General features: G+C 42.8%; 3 protein-coding genes and 2 pseudogenes across 3 annotated transcripts; 2 read left to right on the top strand and 3 right to left on the bottom strand.

Annotated features, from left to right (window-relative positions):
- Positions 1 to 2585: 2585 nt before the first annotated feature.
- LOC139665596 (odorant receptor 131-2-like) lies at positions 2586 to 3554 on the bottom strand. The gene has a single exon (XM_071544670.1). The coding sequence runs from the start codon at positions 3552 to 3554 to the stop codon at positions 2586 to 2588; it is 969 nt and encodes a 322-aa protein (XP_071400771.1).
- A 2952-nt stretch (positions 3555 to 6506) lies between these two features.
- LOC139665602 (uncharacterized) lies at positions 6507 to 7919 on the top strand (annotated as a pseudogene).
- A 2186-nt stretch (positions 7920 to 10105) lies between these two features.
- LOC139665920 (odorant receptor 131-2-like) lies at positions 10106 to 10984 on the bottom strand. The gene has a single exon (XM_071544968.1). The coding sequence runs from the start codon at positions 10982 to 10984 to the stop codon at positions 10106 to 10108; it is 879 nt and encodes a 292-aa protein (XP_071401069.1).
- A 1112-nt stretch (positions 10985 to 12096) lies between these two features.
- LOC139665610 (uncharacterized) lies at positions 12097 to 15601 on the top strand (annotated as a pseudogene).
- Positions 15602 to 17802: 2201 nt separating this feature from the next.
- LOC139665619 (odorant receptor 131-2-like) lies at positions 17803 to 18771 on the bottom strand. The gene has a single exon (XM_071544704.1). It carries the CDS (start codon positions 18769 to 18771, stop codon positions 17803 to 17805), a length of 969 nt encoding a protein of 322 aa, XP_071400805.1.
- Between the last annotated feature and the right edge of the window lie 54 nt (positions 18772 to 18825).

Raw genomic sequence — 18825 nt, forward strand, 5'->3', positions numbered from 1 at the left:
TATGTGCCGTGGTGTCGGGGGGCCCTTGCGGTCAGCTCACACTGTATGTGCCGAGGTGTTAGGGGGTCCTAGTGGTCAGCTTGCGCCTATGTGCCGAGGGGCCCTTGTAGTCAGCTTGCACTGTATGTGGGGAATGGCTCTAGTGGTCAGCTTACACTGTATGTGCCGAGGGCCCTGGTGTTCAACATCCTTTGGCAGTCTCGAGTCGTGGGGCCTGAGGCTTCGGAGGCTCCTGGCAGTCCGAGGCCCCGGGGCACTGGCCCCACTGGCCCGGTCCATAATCCAGCCTTGCCTCCAACCACCATACGTCATTGTTTGGGATCATTTTAGTGGCGTAGTTCATGGAAAACGTTCCTATGGTGTTCTGTGGGAAAACGAACCTAGGGTCACTATACAGGACTAGGCATGTGTGTAGGAGTGCAAAAACACTGTGGCAGTAAAGTCCATTACACAGCTAAAATACTGGATTTCGAAATGCAATTTGTATTTTGATGCAAAATGTCACAGTTTTGGGGATGAGCAGACTGTCTCACATGAAAGTATCAACAGCCTGGTAAACTTCACGAAGTTGCATCTAAGGATTACATCAGCCAAAGATTTCTTTACATGACATGAATGTTTTTTGCCCACCTGAATTTTAGGGATTGAAAACAAAAGATTTTTTTCTACCATGCAAGCAAAACAGTTTGTGCTTTTACCTCACACAGATTAGTGTGTTTACACAAAAAAATACAACTCTCACTGTCCCAATACTTTTGCCACTGATTGAGTTGTACTGTCTACCTCTGAGGCAGTTTCAGTGCCATGCAAAATATTTGTGAAACCTCATGATAAGTTTTTGACCATATCTTGCGTAATGAGGTTTGTTTCTTGTTTGTTGTCCAAAAAAAACTCATGGTGGCACAGGTAAGCTGGGAATAAGTAGTATAGAATATTTGCTCTTTAATATCAGTTAATGAGGTTAAAAGTAGAGTGTGATGATAAGAGACTCTAATGAGTCCCAGAAGATGATCTGCGGTGGTTACACATCTTGAATTTATCTAATACCTTTCTATAAACATGTGTTCGCAATCAAACTAATTGCTCAACGTGGGATATGCAGTAGAAAACATTGGTCCCCTCTTCATAACTCACATGAGATCTACTGTTGTGCTAATGGGACTAATGATGCTAATAATCGTTGCTTGTTAGCTAGTAAACACCTCAGCCTGTCACAAAAATGTTAATTAGAAAAAGTTAATTATTAGTTAATTCTTTGGTCTAAAAGTTTTAAAACTCAAAAGCACTCTCAAACATAAAGGGAACATGACATTTACATCAAAATTACTTATAATCTAATGAAAACCAATTAATGAAAACAACTTGTTGTGTAAGTGGGTCACAACACTTTTGTTCTCAAGCCATATGGTATTGAAGATACAGTTAAGGGCAGTCATTGAAGACATGATAGGATAACACATAATCTTTGTTGTGTGATATTTATAAATATTTTCAAAATCTAAAAAGACAGAGAAAAGTTGTATTTTTCAGTTCAAACTGTATGCATGCCTGACTGCTCTCTCATGATGACAATTCTTTACTGAAATGTAAGATGTTGCAGCTTTTTTCCAGCATTAAACATTTGTGGTATTAAGCGCATAGATGTCAACATGGACGAGACACCAGTGTTTCACTCTGACAAATGACTGGTGAGTATAGTGAGTTCGGGTAGCTAAATGAGTCTTGAATCAAGTTCCTCTCAGTCTTGATTTGGTTGAATCTTACCTCCCACCCCGTGCTAAACCTCTTTCTGCCCTGTAATCCTGCATTAAGGCAACTATTACTGTGGCCACTAAACACATGCACACACGCACTTCCCTCTCCAGTCAGTCAGATCAGCAGTCACTCCATATCTTCCATAACAGGCTGAAAACTCCAGGAAGTGGGCCTACCTCACATCACCCTCTTCCCACTGGATGTTAGAGAGAGAGCGAGATGAGAGAGAGAGAGAGAGAGAGAGAGAGCGAGAGATAGCGAGAGAGAGAGACTCTAGGCCTAACTACCAAGATATCAGTGTCTGCATCTGGACATAATGACAATCTCCGTGGTCCTCTTTCAGTCATGCCAAGTGCGCACATTTCAGGTCAAAGTAAACAGATAAGTAAACAGATAAATGATATCCTGATCTGATATCCAGTCATCTGAAATTGAAAATGATACAGGGAAAGAAGGAGAAAAGATGCAAAGGAGACAGTGCACAGCTCAGTTTAATATGTGTATTGTCTTTACTGTCTTTATCAGAAGCCATATAATACTGCACATGAGGGTAATAGTTGCATGGGATATTTATAGCAATATAATCACGTTCATACTCATAACAAGAGACGGGCACATTAGCCCGTAAACATGTTCAGAAAAATTCAAAATCATTCTAAAACCTAACTATGAAGAAAATGAATTGTTGCAAGAGGACCTATTCAATAATTTCATTCACGTTTCAATAAAATAAGAATTTCAATAAATAAGCTATGACCACGTGTAATGAAAAGTTATTTCTGTAGCAAAAGATCATAAATCTAATTTGCCAATCAAAGAAAATCTGAAGATTATTTCTTATACAAGCCATAGAAGGCATAGTGTTTCAATGCAAGAAAAAACTTTTCATCCCTGAGGCCATAAATGAGAGGACTCAGACATCTAGGAGCGAGAATAAAAGTTATATAATTAAAGTACCTCACATTAATGAATAACATTAAATCAATCTGGAGGACAGCAGCCTCTATGAATGGGCACCACATTTGGATAAGACACAGGAGCAGCTGGAAAGCGTGCAGAACCACAGTTCGAAGCCCTTTCCATGTTGAATTTTTATTCTCTCCTGACGCAGCTTTGGCAACTTTCATTATTTTAACATAGGAGAACACAATGGTGACAGACATGATCAAGAAGTACAACTGGTACACAGCTGACTTAACATGACCCTGCCACCTGTAAAGGATGAGCATCTCCACAGAGCAGATCCCATACTGGGTGTAGAGGCTATAAGTGGCTGATGTAAAGAAGATGAAGAGAGTGATGATGATGGGCATGGAGCCGAGGCTGTGGATGATGAGGATGCAGTGCAGAGCTCTGCGTGTGGTGCACAGCTCTCCGTGGCGCAGCGGCATGCAGATGGCCACATAGCGCTCCAGGGTCATCGCTGTTAAAGTAATTGGTGTGACACATGTGTTCACAGTCGACACAATATAGAGAATAAGACACAACCAAACTTGCACGGGAAAACGAAAATAGCTCAAGATTAGCAGGATATCAGTCAAGATTAAGAACAAGCAATCGGACAGTAGTGTATTAGCAAAGAAGATGTAGCGCATGTTTGTGCGAAAGCAGTCCTTCTTAAAAAAGGTTATGATGAGCAGAGAGTTGATGCAAAGGAAAACTGCGACCAGAACCTGTACTACAATGACCCTGTCATCGATCTGTCGCATTAAGACCTCACCACCAACTGAATGTACTGAGTTGTTATCAGCCAGTTTCTCTGTTGTAACCAAATACACAAGGGATTTAGGCACTGCCATATTTCAGTTGGCTTTGAAGACCAAGACAAAATTCAAGACTTAAAGTACCATTATCTAAATTGTGTCTGTCAATATCATCTGAAATCCTTGCTTCAGAAAGATAAAGGTTTTGTAAAGTTCGCTGCCCAGCTGCTTTTTGGTGAGCAGTTCTGAAGATGAATCTAAAGCGCATGTCGTTTGCTGAGCTCTGTGCAGTCTTCTGACAGAGAGCTGTGCCTCGAGACTTTATAGCAGTGACTAGAGCACAGTGACAATAACACCAAATACAACTTTTCTGGCTACAATGTCGTCATCACCACTCACTGCTAATACACCTCATAGGACATTTATATTTAGATACATGGAGACTCAGGAGTTGGGCTCCTCCTAGTTTTCCCAAAGAACTCCATAGGAGGATTATCTGAAAACTAATGTACTACTAAAGCTCTCCATAACAATGAGGTATGGTAGTAGGAGGGCAAGTTTTTAGCTGACACATTATCCAATGTTTTTTTTTTGTTCAAGACACACTCACAGTTAATATAGCGAGAGCAACGACCAGGCAGACGAGGTTTGAGTGAACTTTGGCAGGTGAGAATGGCATCAAACACAATGGGCTTGTGATCGGATAAGCAATATACTTGGTCACATAGTTCAACATTACAGACAGGGAACCCATAGGTAAAAACAAGATCGAGTGTGTGGCCATGCTGGTGCGTAGGGCCGCTGATGTTTTGAACAAGATTAAACGAGTCAACAAGGTTTTCAAAATCCCTTACCAAAGGTCTAGTAGGGCAACAAACATGAATATTAAAATCACCGAGAATTAAGATTCTATCCCATTTAGGCATAATTGAGGCCAGCAAATCAGAGAACTCTTGTATAAAGTTCTCGCTTGATTTAGGCGGTCTATACACCACGGCAAGAAGCACCGGGTGTGACAGTTCAACTACAAGTAATTGTAGTTCGAAACTGGTGTAGTGGTGATAGGTATTAATGGTGTCTGATATCAATATAATTTAGAGTTAGCTTCAATGAGAATTAAGAACGGGGCACCAGATAACAGACAGCATCAACAGGTCTCATCTGAAGGAGTGACTTCTCGGCATGTTTGAATTTAAACCTACACAATGAACACAGGAGGTGACTTTATGCAGAATAATATATTTATTATTAAACTAAAGCACACTCAATAATCAGGTAAATACAAGTGAATATAGTACAGTATATACAAGCGGCATACCTATGAATTGTGATGAATCAATGGCAATAGGAATAAATGATCATGTGAATACACAATACTGATAATTAAACCAATATTTTAGCAGACACAATCATGGAAGATGAACAGTGGAAGACATGAGTCGGCAAGATAGGAATAAAGGGGCGACAGTATAACTATCTGGAAAACTGACTCAAATGAATCTTCGAATAACTGAATGCTTACTATAACTATAGGGAGCCGTCATAAAGTGTGTGATATGTGTGTGAAGTGTGAATGTAATGGAATAGCTATGTGTGATGTATGATATGATGCCCAGCGGACAATGATCAGTACTGTGATGGAAATTCTGGTAATAAAGGCAAATTTGAACAACTCTCTTGGTTATTCTTTATTGAGCTTCTCTGCGCAGGGAAGGATCAGCTACTGAGCGTTCAAAGATCTCAAGGCAGACTGATACAGACAAAGGGTGAAGTTCCCTTTAAATAGCATATTCTGTTGTCTGTTCTGTCTGAACAATAGCAGAAGTCTGAGTACGATAGCAGAAGTTGCCCTTTTGGCTAGGGTCATGTCCCGGTCACTGAGAAAGGTTTAGTAAGCAAAATCAACTTTTATTAATTATAAGCATGTGATAAAATTTTCCATTACAGTACATACGACACCAGCGAAGGTCTGGAGGGAGATGAAGCACGCTGAGGCCTGGAGGCTGTGAGGAGTCTCGGCTCGACGAGGTGCTGGAGGATGAAGATCCGACGTCTGTTCAGTTGATCTCAGCAGGCAGCAACAGGGTGAAGCACGCAGGCTGGAGCACGCAGGCTGCTGGACAGGGCTGTGGGTCTCTCAAGGCTAACGCCGACCCACTATGGAGGTTCTGATGATTATTCAGAGTTAAACTCAGCAGGATAGCTGATAGCGAGGTTGTAGCAGGCAGGACACACAGACACACGTGCTGGTGTGTATGTGTATTTGTCAGGCAGGTAGGCAGGCAGCAAGGCAATCTTCACTGTTTCGGATGAAACAGGCTTTCTACTTGGCTTGATGATGATGCAGTTGAGTCCGTCTTTGGAGACAAACTTTGGAACAAAGTTGTTGTCAGACTCCGTTAGCACACGTGTCGCGACCACGTAAAGTGCATGAAATCCGCATTGGAAATGTGTGTGTTTGGTTTTGTTGTGATCAGTTGAGGGGTGTGTGCGTGCTAGTTTTACGGCTCATTACATATGCATGAAACCCAGATCTATTCAATATAATTGACCGTCGCAACATTAACATCATTAAACTCAGCACAAATTCCTGAACACTTTAATATCAAACATGGCTATCGAAGCCCCACTGAAAAAGTTACAGTTGGTGGGAGAGAGTTCGGAGAGGGGGCTTGACTCCCCAACTCGTAGCCAAGTCTCAGTCACAAATAGAAAATCCAATCCACGGGATGTGAAGAGATCGTTCAGAATGAACGACTTGTTGGATAGCGATCTGGCGTTGACCAGGGCCATCTTAATAGAGTCGGAGTCGGTTGGCGAAGGGGATGCACGTTGCAACTGTCCACTCCACTGGTGCGGAGATGCGGAGTGTGGGCTGAAAACACTTTATTTACTCGGTAATTTGTCCGAGCAGGAATGGGGAAGGTTGTGTCTCTGTTTATAATAGGAAAGGGTCTTGTGGACCATCCACCATGAGATGGTTGTTTTGTTAGTGCACATGGTGAGTTGCATATATACATCTGATTTAGCTAGCGGGGTTAGCACACCATGGTTTACACGCCGTGTGCCGTGTGGATAGGTGGCCCTGTGCCTGATAATGGTCTTTTTGGGGTAAATTCCCGGTGAGAGGGTAAATGACAGATGAGGCCAGAGGGGGGAGCTAGCGGGGGGAACAGTACTCTGAGCTGCCACTATAGGCGGAGATGGAGGTTTCGTGGAGGGAGTGTGGGATGTAAACAGTCAGTCACGTGGAGAGGACTGTACAGCGTGCTGCAAGTTAGCCGCTAGCATTTGGCTACCCAGCCTGTTGGGGTGGAGAGTCAAGTGATCCAAAGGTGGCCAAAGCCGGAATTGAGGTGAGGACTGGCAGGAAGTGGAGAGCAGAAGAAACTGTTCTGCAGGCAGAATCAAGGCTGCGTCACAACAGGCTGGTAGGAGTGGTGACTCGGGGCAGAGCTGGACTGGGATCCTTTTTCAACTCCCCACATTGACACCACCAAAGAGAAGGAGAAGTCCAGGAGGAGGTGAGAGCAGCAGTTGAGGAGGAGAGATCCTGCAGGATGGTGGCAATGAGGCAACAGGGTGCCTGGACGAGATGGGAGAACACAATAGAGAGGAAGGTGACCTGGGCTGAGCTGTGGAAAGCTGAGCCTCACCAGATCAAGTTCCTCATCCAGGCAGTATATAATGTGCTTCCCAGCCCATCAAACCTTCACACATGGGCCAAGGTAGAGACACCAGCATGCCCACTGTGCTGCAAGCATGGAACCCTGGAGCACATTTTGAGCTGCTGCACAAAAGCACTGGGAGAGGGACGATACCGGTGGAGGCACGATCAGGTTCTGAAGGTCATCGCAGAAGCCATGAGTGCAGGAGTGGAGTGGGCCAAGCGGCCCCGCCCCTCCATACATGCCATTGCCTTCATCAGAGCCGGGGAGCACCCAAAACCCTCTGCAAAAACATCTGCAGGAATCCTGGCCTCTGCAAGGGACTGGCAGCTGTTGGTAGACCTTGAGAGGCAACTGAATTTCCTCAACCACATTGTGACCTCCACCTTAAGACCAGACATTGTTCTCCTGTCTGAGTCCACCAAACAAGCTGTCCTGCTGGAGCTGACAGTGCCCTGGGAAGATTGCTTGGAAGAAGCCTTTGAAAGGAAGCTCGCCAAGTATGAGGGACTAGTCAGCAGCTGTCAACAAGCTGGATGGAGAGCAAGGTGCCTACCGATTGAGGTTGGATGCGGGGGCTTTGCAGCCCGATCTCTGTCCAGAGCCTTCAGTTTTTTGGGCATCGAGGGAGCGAGGAGGATAAGAGCCATTCTCAGCACCACCAAAGAGAGAGCCTCAAGATGGCTGTGGCTCAAGAGAGTAGAGCCATGGGGGCAATGTAGCTAGCTAGCCAGCTGGACACAAGCTGAGGTCTGATCAGCCTCAGCTGGGTCGCCTGGATGAGGATGTATGATGTTGAAAGACCCGAAACATCCAATGATTCTAGGAACATCACTGAAGATGTGTCCAGAAGCATCAGCAGATGTATTCGCACACCTATACTGTATGCTAGTTATAGTCGTATGAATATAAAAAGAAAAAATCACACAACTTCAACCAGTTTCAAAACAAAGATGCAATGTAATAACTTTCTGAATGGTATTTGAAGAATGCAAACTGATTGCTCATTTTGTGTGTGATATGCAGCATGGATTCATAGCATGGATTTTCCCATATGACTATTTAAATAGTGTACATAAGAAAAAGGGCTCAGATCTAAAGCAAATCCTCTTCCCACTGGATGTTATCCCCTTTCTACTCACTGTAAGTGCTCTTAAAAAAATCCTTCTCTCACTTAATTTATTTCTTTTCCTAGCATTTCACTCTTTCATGATCATTCTATGGTCACAGGGAGATTGTAAAGGCACTAAGGCCCTGGCATTCGCCCCCATTATTTTTGGTTGCTTGTAATTATGGTGACCATAGGAACTGAAGCTTATTTTACTGTTGCATCCGTTGTAAGTCTGATGAATGCATGCCTAACTTTAAGCTTTACTCTTAACCTTATCCCAGTGCTAACCCCAACCTCTCAAACAAAAAGGGTCCTTTTCCAAATTAACACACACACACACACATACAGAGAGAGAGAGCGAGAGAGAGAGAGAGATAGAGAGAGAGAGAGAGAGAGAGGGAGAGAGAGGGAGAGAGAGAGAGAGACTATGGTGGTGAAATCTGGGGCCCTCATTTCAAATGCAACTATGAAACCTGGGACAAAAGCCCAACTGAAATTCTGCATTTGAAATTCTGCAAAAACATATTAGGTGTGCACAGAAAGAGTCCAAACTTGGCTTGTAGAGCAGAGCTGGGGAGATTCCCTCTGCTAGTACATATAGAGAAAAGAGCAGCTAAGTTCTGGAGCCAGTAGTATCCCCACAATACCGCACTGACACACTGGAGGAGACACCCAGAGAGAGACCCCTTGGAATACCTGACCAAAAAACACCGACTAAACCTAATCACACAACCACCATTGACAAAATTCAAACAAACTTATAAACAAAACTGAATGCTTCCAAAACCTTAAAACAAATTACAATTTGGCCAAGTATCTGATCAGAATCAAACAGCCCAGACAGAGGAAGCTGCTGACAATGTACAGACTCAGTGACCACCAACTAGCTATAGAGACGGGCAGGAGAGACCAGCAGCTAGAGACGGGCAGGCACAGAAGAACCTGGCTGCCAAGAGAAGAAAGAGTGTGTGTGCACTGTGACTCAGGAGAAATAGAAAGTGAGGAACACTTCCTTCTCTCCTGTACCAAGTATGAACACATCAGGGACACATACTTTTCAAAAATCTCTGAAAGAATAGAGAACTTTCAAAATCTCAGTATCAACGAAAAAATGGGTATCCTACTTGGAGAAAATGTTGAAACAGTACAACTCTGTGCTCAGTATGTGATGTCATGCCATAATCTAAGAAAGACATCAACTCTGTAAACTCTTCTTTAACTTTGCTTTTTTGTAATCATCACTGTTATTGTTGTTACTGTCCAGAAATACTCTATGTGATGGTATATTTAATATGCAGTTTAATTCATTTTATTTTACTTTACTTTATTTCTATCTCATTTATGTTTGAATCTATGCTTTGGCAACATGTGCAGATGTACATCATGCCAATAAAGATCCTTGAATTGAATTTAAATTGAAAGTAAACAGATAAATGATATCCTGATCTGATATCCAGTCATTTCAAATTGAAAATGATAAAGGGAAAGAAGGAGAAAAGATGCAAAGAAGGAGACAGTGCAAAACTCAGATTAATTTGTGTGAGATTATCTTTATTGTCTTTATCAAAAGCCATGTAATATTGCACTTGAGGGTAATAGTTGCATGGGATATTTATAGCAATATAATCACATTAATACTCATAACAAGAGACGGGCTAATGTGTAAACATGTTCAGAAAAATTCAAAATCATTCTAAAACCTAACTATGAAGAAAATGAATTGTTGCAAGAGGACCTATTCAATAATTTCATTCAAGTTTCAATAAAATAAGAATTTCAATAAATAAGCTATGAGCATGTGTAATGACAAATTATTTCCGTAGCAAAAGATCATAAATCTAATTTGCCAATCAAAGAAAATCTGAAGATTATTTCTTATACAAGCCATAGAAGGCATAGTGTTTCAATGCAAGAAAAAACTTTTCATCCCTGAGGCCATAAATGAGAGGACTCAGACATCTAGGAGCAAGAATAAAAGTTATATAATTAAAGTACCTCACATTAATGAATAACATGAAATCAATCTGGAGGACAGCAGCCTCTATGAATGGGCACCACATTTGGATAAGACACAGGAGCAGCTGGAAAGCGTGCAGAACCACAGTTCGAAGCCCTTTCCATGTTGAGTTTTTATTCTCTTCTGATGCAGCTTTGGCAACTTTCATTATTTTAACATAGGAGAACACAATGGTGACAGACATGATCAAGAAGTACAACTGTTGCACAGCTGACCTAACATGACCCTGCCACCTGTGAAGGATGAACATGTCCACAGAGCAGATCCTGTACTGGGTGTAGAGGCTATAGGTGGCTGATGTAAAGAAGATGAAGAGAGTGATGATGATGGGCATGGAGCCGAGGCTGTGGATGATGAGGATGCAGTGCAGAGCTCTGCGTGTGGTGCACAGCTCTCCGTGGCGCAACGGCATGCAGATGGCCACATAGCGCTCCAGGGTCATCGCTGTTAAAGTAATTGGTGTGACACATGTGTTCACAGACGACACAATACAGAGAATAAGACACAACCAAACTTGCATGGGAAAATTATAATAGTTCAAGATGAGCAGGATATCAGTCAAGATTAAGAACAAGCAATCGGACAGTAGTGTATTAGCAAAGAAGATGTAGCGCATGTTTGTGCGAAAGCAGTCCTTCTTAAAAAAGGTTATGATGAGCAGAGAGTTGATGCAAAGGAAAACTGCGACCAGAACCTGTACTATAATGACCCTGTCATCGATCTGTTGCATTAAGACCTCACCACCAACTGAATGTACTGAGTTGTTATCAGCCAGTTTCTCTGTTGTAACCAAATACACAAGGGATTTAGGTACTGCCATATTTCAGTTGGCTTTGAAGACCAAGACAAAATTCAAAACTTAAAGTACCATTATCTAAATTGTGTCAGTCAATATCATCTGAAATCCTTGCTTCAGAAAGATAAAGGTTTTGTAAAGTTCGCTGCCCAGCTGCTTTTTGGTGAGCAGTTCTGAAGATGAATCTAAAGCGCATGTTGTTTGCTGAGCTCTGTGCAGTCTTCTGACAGAGAGCTGTGCCTCGAGACTTTATAGCAGCGACTAGAGCACAGTGACAATAACACCAAATACAACTTTTCTGGCCACAATGTCGTCATCACCACTCACTGCTAATACACCTCATAGGACATTTATATTTAGATACATGGAGACTCAGGAGTTGGGCTCCTCCTAGTTTTCCCACAGAACTCCATAGGAGGATTATCTGAAAACTAATGTACTACTAAAGCTCTCCATAACAATGAGGTATGGTAGTAGGAGGACAATTTTTTGGCTGATACAGCATCCAAAGCCTATATCGTGTTTATAGTCTCTATATGCATCCCAAACATGCAAGTAACCAGCATGACACGTATAAACAGACAAACACTACCAGTCAAAAGTTTGGACACACCACTGTTTTCCACATTTTAGAATAATAGTAAAGACATCAAAACTATGAAATAACACAAATGGAATTATGCAGTCACCAAAAAAGTGTTCAAGACACACTCAGAGGTATCTTATATTTTAGATGCTTTAAAGTTGCCTTGATGGAAAGGCAAAGGCTTTGGAAAGAAATTCATACATCGGCATCAACTTCACTATCTATATTTGTCTAAGAAACAAATTTCAAGCATTTAAGCATAAGCCAAATGGCTTTAAGATAATGATTTTTTTTTACATTCAATCAGGTGTGTCCAAATGTTTGACTGGTAGCGTACGTATATGATTGGTAGGTATCAGACCGAATATTTCACAGTAAGTTAAAATGCCATTTCGTGCATAAAACTGGATGCTCTGGCGTAGGCATACATTTTTAATAGCCGGTGAAGCTATAATGCTCAATACCACACAAGGTGGTGCAGCCGACACTGACAAAACACCATGTCCCCAGCAGAATCAGAGACCTCATTGCTGACTACTACAGCAACTTCAGGATGAGAGTGTCCTCAGGAGCAGTTACTTCAGGCTGGCACAAGATCGAGATTGGGATAATCACAGGTTGTACCATCTCTGTGATCCTGTTCTCCCTGGCAATGAACATGCTCACGAAGTCGGCTGAGCGAGAATGCAGAGGGCCCAAGACAAAATCTGCTCAATGCCAGCCACCTATCAGGGCGTTTATGGACGTTTACAGTCACTACAGAGTCTGTCGCAGGCTGTAGATGGATCCTGCAAGGGCTCGAGAAGCTGATAGAGTGGGCCCGGATGAGGTTCAAACCAAATCTACCTGCACCGAGTTGGACGGCTGGCTTAAATCTGTGGACCGGTCTGGACTACCAGGGAAGTTTAAGGCGTGGTTGTACCAGCATGGCACATCCCAGAATCTTGTGGCAGAGCATTATAAAAAGAATTCAAAGCATGTGCGTTAACAGCATGCGAGTTAAAACAGCCTAAAATATAACAGACACACAATAACCCAGACAATAACCGCGCATGATACGCAAAGCGATTTTAATAAGAATCAAAGTCCAGGGAGAAAAAGTATGTTTTTAGTCTCGCCTTAAAAGTGTCCAAAGAAGGGGCAGACCTAACAAGCAAGGGCAGGCTATTCCACAGTTTTGGGGCAGCAGCAGAAAAAGCACGGTCACCCTTTCGCTTCAACCGGGTTCGCGGGACAGTGAGAAGCACCTGGTCAGAGGATCCAAGTGACCTAGACGTGGAATGGGGGCACAGGAGGTCAGAGATGTAGGGTGATGCCAGTCCATTCAGGGCTTTAAAAACAAATAATAAAACTTTAAAATCAATTCTAAATTTGACTGGGAGCCAATGAAGGGAGGCCAGTATAGGTGTGATGTGGTCCCGCTTACGGGTGCCAGTCAGGAGTCTGGCGGCGGCATTCTGGACTTGCTGCAGCCGGGAGAGGGAGGAGCTAGCAACTCCTGTATACAGTGAGTTGCAGTAGTCCAGCCATGATGAAATGAGAGCATGAATTACTTTCTCCAGATCATTAAAGTTAAATAAAGCGACCAACTCATCAACGCTCAAGTGAGGGGGGGCCGCCTCAATAGTGCAGGAGTTAGGATCAGCTATATAGGAGTTTGAGAACTGACTGGCAGTCAAACAGTTAATATAGCGAGAGCAACGACCAGGCAGACGAGGTTTGAGTGAACTTTGGCAGGGGAGAATGGCATCAAACACAATGGGCTTGTGATCGGATAAGCAATATACTTGGTCACATAGTTCAACATTACAGACAGGGAAACCATAGGTAAACACAAGATCGAGTGTGTGGCCATGCTGGTGCGTAGGGCCGCTGATGTTTTGAACAAGATTAAACGAGTCAACAAGGTTTTCAAAATCCCTTACCAAAGGTCTAGTAGGGCAACAAACATGAATATTAAAATCACCAAGAATTAAGATTCTATCCCATTTAGGCATAATTGAGGCCAGCAAATCAGAGAACTCTTGTATAAAGTTCTCGCTTGATTTAGGCGGTCTATACACCACGGCAAGAAGCACCGGGTGTGACAGTTCAACTACAAGTAATTGTAGTTCGAAACTGGAGTAAGAGTCGGCGGTCAAAAGACGGCAGTGGAAGCGGCTTTTAAATATAGACGCCAGACCCCCACCCCGGCCAGCAGTCCTAGGGGAACTGAAAAAGTTACAGTCGGTGGGAGAGAGTTCGGAGAGGGGGCTTGACTCCCCAACTCGTAGCCAAGTCTCAGTCGCAAATACCAGGCTGGTAGGAGTGGTGACTCGGGGCAGAACTGGACTGGGATCCTTTTTCAACTCCCCACATTGACACCACCAAAGAGAAGGAGAAGTCCAGGAGGAGGTGCGAGCAGCAGTTGAGGAGGAGAGATCCTGCAGGATGGTGGCAATGAGGCAACAGGGTGCCTGGACGAGATGGGAGAACACAATAGAGAGGAAGGTGACCTGGGCTGAGCTGTGGAAAGCTGAGCCTCACCAGATCAAGTTCCTCATCCAGGCAGTATATGATGTGCTTCCCAGCCCATCAAACCTTCACACATGGGCCAAGGTAGAGACACCAGCATGCCCACTGTGCTGCAAGCATGGAACCCTGGAGCACATTTTGAGCTGCTGCACAAAAGCACTGGGAGAGGGACGATACCGGTGGAGGCACGATCAGGTTCTGAAGGTCATCGCAGAAGCCATGAGTGCAGGAGTGGAGTGGGCCAAGTGGTCCCGCCCCTCCAAACATGCCATTGCCTTCATCAGAGGCGGGGAGCACCCAAAACCCTCTGCAAAAACATCTGCAGGAATCCTGGCCTCTGCAAGGGATTGGCAGCTGTTGGTAGACCTTGAGAGGCAAGGGCGTCACTTTGTGTTGAAAAGTGGTGGGGACATAAGGGCTCATGTGAAAAAACATTTTTTAAACGGTCTTCTGCGATTTTAGGGAATGTAATGGGGGGATCGGTATGAGGTCAGAGTAGATAATTATGGCGAGAAAAAAATTGCATAACGGTGCATCAAAAGGGCATAGCCTAGGCTACTACAGAGTCGACAATATGAAAATACTCAGCATACAACATGTCGACCGCACAAGTACAGTCATCCATATGCATGACATCCACAGCTGCAACACCATGTCAAGTATTTGTTAAAGTTACTGATCGGCGCATGCACGTTTTTGGGTCATTTTAGAATCAGTAGGCTAGGGGGGATTTTTTTTGTTTTAGCTTCTGTTACTTTTTTTGGACAATGCGCATTTGTTTCTTCTATATTTACATTGCATTGTATGTTTTCTTATTGTGCAAATAAACCTTTCTCAAAGCGTTCTCATTTGTTAGTTAACATTTCTTAGTGCAAGCTATTTTTCAGAACATTTTTAACAAATTATGCTTTTAAAAAGTGATGAGGACAAAATCGACCATTTCAAAAAGTGGTGGGGACATGTCCCCAGCGTCCCCAGTGTAAATGACACCTATGTTGAGAGGCAACTGAATTTCCTCAACCACATTGTGACCTCCACCTTAAGACCAGACATTGTTCTCCTGTCCGAGTCCACCAAACAAGCTGTCCTGCTGGAGCTGACAGTGCCCTGGGAAGATTGCTTGGAAGAAGCCTTTGAAAGGAAGCTCGCCAAGTATGAGGGACTAGTCAGCAGCTGTCAACAAGCTGGATGGAGAGCAAGGTGCCTACCGATTGAGGTTGGATGCGGGGGCTTTGCAGCCCGATCTCTGTCCAGAGCCTTCAGTTTTTTGGGCATCGAGGGAGCGAGGAGGATAAGAGCCATTCTCAGCACCACCGAAGCGGCAGAGAGAGCCTCAAGATGGCTGTGGCTCAAGAGAGGAGAGCCATGGGGCCAAAGTAGCTAGCTAGCCAGCTGGACACAAGCTGAGGTCTGATCAGCCTCAGCTGGGTCGCCTGGATGAGGATGTATGATGTTGAAAGACCCGAAACATCCAATGATTCTAGGAACATCACTGAAGATGTGTCCAGAAGCATCAGCAGATGTATTCGCACACCTATATACTGTATGTTAGTTATAGTGGTATGAATATAAAAAGAAAAAATCACACAACTTCAACCAGTTTCAAAACAAAGATGCAATGTAATAACTTTCTGAATGGTATTTGAAGAATGCAAACTGATTGCTCATTTTGTGTGTGATATGCAGCATGGATTCATAGCATGTATTTTCCCATATGACTATTTAAATAGTGTACATAAGAAAAAGGGCTCAGATCTAAAGCAAATCCTCTTCCCACTGGATGTTATCCCCTTTCTACTCACTGTAAGTGCTCTTAAAAAAATCCTTCTCTCACTTAATTTATTTCTTTTCCTAGCATTTCACTCTTTCATGATCATTCTATGGTCACAGGGAGATTGTAAAGGCACTAAGGCCCTGGCATTCGCCCCCATTATTTTTGGTTGCTTGTAATTATGGTGACCATAGGAACTGAAGCTTATTTTACTGTTGCATCCGTTGTAAGTCTGATGAATGCATGCCTAACTTTAAGCTTTACCCTTAACCTTATCCCAGTGCTAACCCCAACCTCTCAAACAAAAAGGGTCCTTTTCCAAATTAACACACACACACACATACAGAGAGAGAGAGCGAGAGAGAGAGAGAGAGAGAGAGAGAGAGAGAGAGAGAGAGAGAGAGGGAGAGAGAGGGAGAGAGAGGGAGAGAGAGAGACTATGGTGGTGAAATCTGGGGCCCTCATTTCAAATGCAACTATGAAACCTGGGACAAAAGCCCAACTGAAATTCTGCATTTGAAATTCTGCAAAAACATATTAGGTGTGCACAGAAAGAGTCCAAACTTGGCTTGTAGAGCAGAGCTGGGGAGATTCCCTCTGCTAGTACCTATAGAGAAAAGAGCAGCTAAGTTCTGGAGCCAGTAGTATCCCCACAATACCGCACTGACACACTGGAGGAGACACCCAGAGAGAGACCCCTTGGAATACCTGACCAAAAAACACAGACTAAACCTAATCACACAACCACCATTGACAAAATTCAAACAAACTTATAAACAAAACTGAATGCTTCCAAAACCTTAAAACAAATTACAATTTGGCCAAGTATCTGATCAGAATCAAACAGCCCAGACAGAGGAAGCTGCTGACAATGTACAGACTCAGTGACCACCAACTAGCTATAGAGACGGGCAGGAGAGACCAGCAGCTAGAGACGGGCAGGCACAGAAGAACCTGGCTGCCAAGAGAAGAAAGAGTGTGTGTGCACTGTGACTCAGGAGAAATAGAAAGTGAGGAACACTTCCTTCTCTCCTGTACCGAGTATGAACACATCAGGGACACATACTTTTCAAAAATCTCTGAAAGAATAGAGAACTTTCAAAATCTCAGTATCAACGAAAAAATGGGTATCCTACTTGGAGAAAATGTTGAAACAGTACAACTCTGTGCTCAGTATGTGATGTCATGCCATAATCTAAGAAAGACATCAACTCTGTAAACTCTTCTTTAACTTTGCTTTTTTGTAATCATCACTGTTATTGTTGTTACTGTCCAGAAATACTCTATGTGATGGTATATTTAATATGCAGTTTAATTCATTTTATTTTACTTTACTTTATTTCTATCTCATTTATGTTTGAATCTATGCTTTGGCAACATGTGCAGATGTACATCATGCCAATAAAGATCCTTGAATTGAATTTAAATTGAAAGTAAACAGATAAATGATATCCTGATCTGATATCCAGTCATTTCAAATTGAAAATGATAAAGGGAAAGAAGGAGAAAAGATGCAAAGAAGGAGACAGTGCAAAACTCAGATTAATTTGCGTGAGATTATCTTTATTGTCTTTATCAAAAGCCATGTAATATTGCACTTGAGGGTAATAGTTGCATGGGATATTTATAGCAATATAATCACATTCACACTCTTAACAAGAGACGGGCTAATGTGTAAACATGTTCAGAAAAATTCAAAAATGATTCTAAAACCTAACTATGAAGAAAGTGAATTGTTGCAAGAGGACATATTCAATAATTTCATTCACGTTTCAATTAAATAAGAATTTCAATAAATAAGCTATGAGCATGTGAAATGACAAACTATTTCCGTAGCAAAAGATCATAAATCTAATTTGCCAATCAAAGATAATCTGAAGATTATTTCTTATACAAGCCAAAGAAGGCATAGTATTTTAATGCAAGAAAAAACTTTTCATCCCTGAGGCCATAAATGAGAGGACTCAGACATCTAGGAGCGAGAATAAAAGTTATATAATTAAAGTACCTCACATTAATGAATAACATTAAATCAATCTGGAGGACAGCAGCCTCTATGAATGGGCACCACATTTGGATAAGACACAGGAGCAGCTGGAAAGCGTGCAGAACCACAGTTCGAAGCCCTTTCCATGTTGAATTTTTATTCTCTCCTGACGCAGCTTTGGCAACTTTCATTATTTTAACATAGGAGAACACAATGGTGACAGACATGATCAAGAAGTACAACTGTTGCACAGCTGACCTAACATGACCCTGCCACCTGTGAAGGATGAACATGTCCACAGAGCAGATCCTGTACTGGGTGTAGAGGCTATAGGTGGCTGATGTAAAGAAGATGAAGAGAGTGATGATGATGGGCATGGAGCCGAGGCTGTGGATGATGAGGATGCAGTTCAGAGCTCTGCGTGTGGTGCACAGCTCTCCGTGGCGCAACGGCATGCAGATGGCCACATAGCGCTCCAGGGTCATCGCTGTTAAAGTAATTGGTGTGACACATGTGTTCATAGACGACACAATACAGAGAATAAGACACAACCAAACTTGCATGGGAAAACGAAAATAGCTCAAGATTAGCAGGATATCAGTCAAGATTAAGAACAAGCAATCGGACAGTAGTGTATTAGCAAAGAAGATGTAGCGCATGTTTGTGCGAAAGCAGTCCTTCTTAAAAAAGGTTATGATGAGCAGAAAGTTGATGCAAAGGAAAAATGCGACCAGAACCTGTACTACAATGACCCTGTCATCGATCTGTCGCATTAAGACCTCACCACCAACTGAATGTACTGAGTTGTTATCAGCCAGTTTCTCTGTTGTAACCAAATACACAAGGGATTTAGGCACTGCCATATTTCAGTTGGCTTTGAAGACCAAGACAAAATTCAAGACTTAAAGTACCATTGT

Source organism: Centroberyx affinis, unplaced genomic scaffold, assembly GCF_046629955.1.
Source record: "Centroberyx affinis isolate AG114_WGS23_722 - 3 ecotype Tasmania unplaced genomic scaffold, CSIRO-AGI_Caff_v1 ptg000249l_1, whole genome shotgun sequence".
Classification (NCBI taxonomy): Eukaryota; Metazoa; Chordata; class Actinopteri; order Beryciformes; family Berycidae; genus Centroberyx; species Centroberyx affinis.

Bases quoted from the DNA above. Each gene is read 5' to 3' on its own strand.
- LOC139665596 (XM_071544670.1), bottom strand. From the start codon at position 3,554: ATGGCAGTGCCTAAATCCCTTGTGTATTTGGTTACAACAGAGAAACTG.
- LOC139665920 (XM_071544968.1), bottom strand. From the start codon at position 10,984: ATGCAACAGATCGATGACAGGGTCATTATAGTACAGGTTCTGGTCGCA.
- LOC139665619 (XM_071544704.1), bottom strand. From the start codon at position 18,771: ATGGCAGTGCCTAAATCCCTTGTGTATTTGGTTACAACAGAGAAACTG.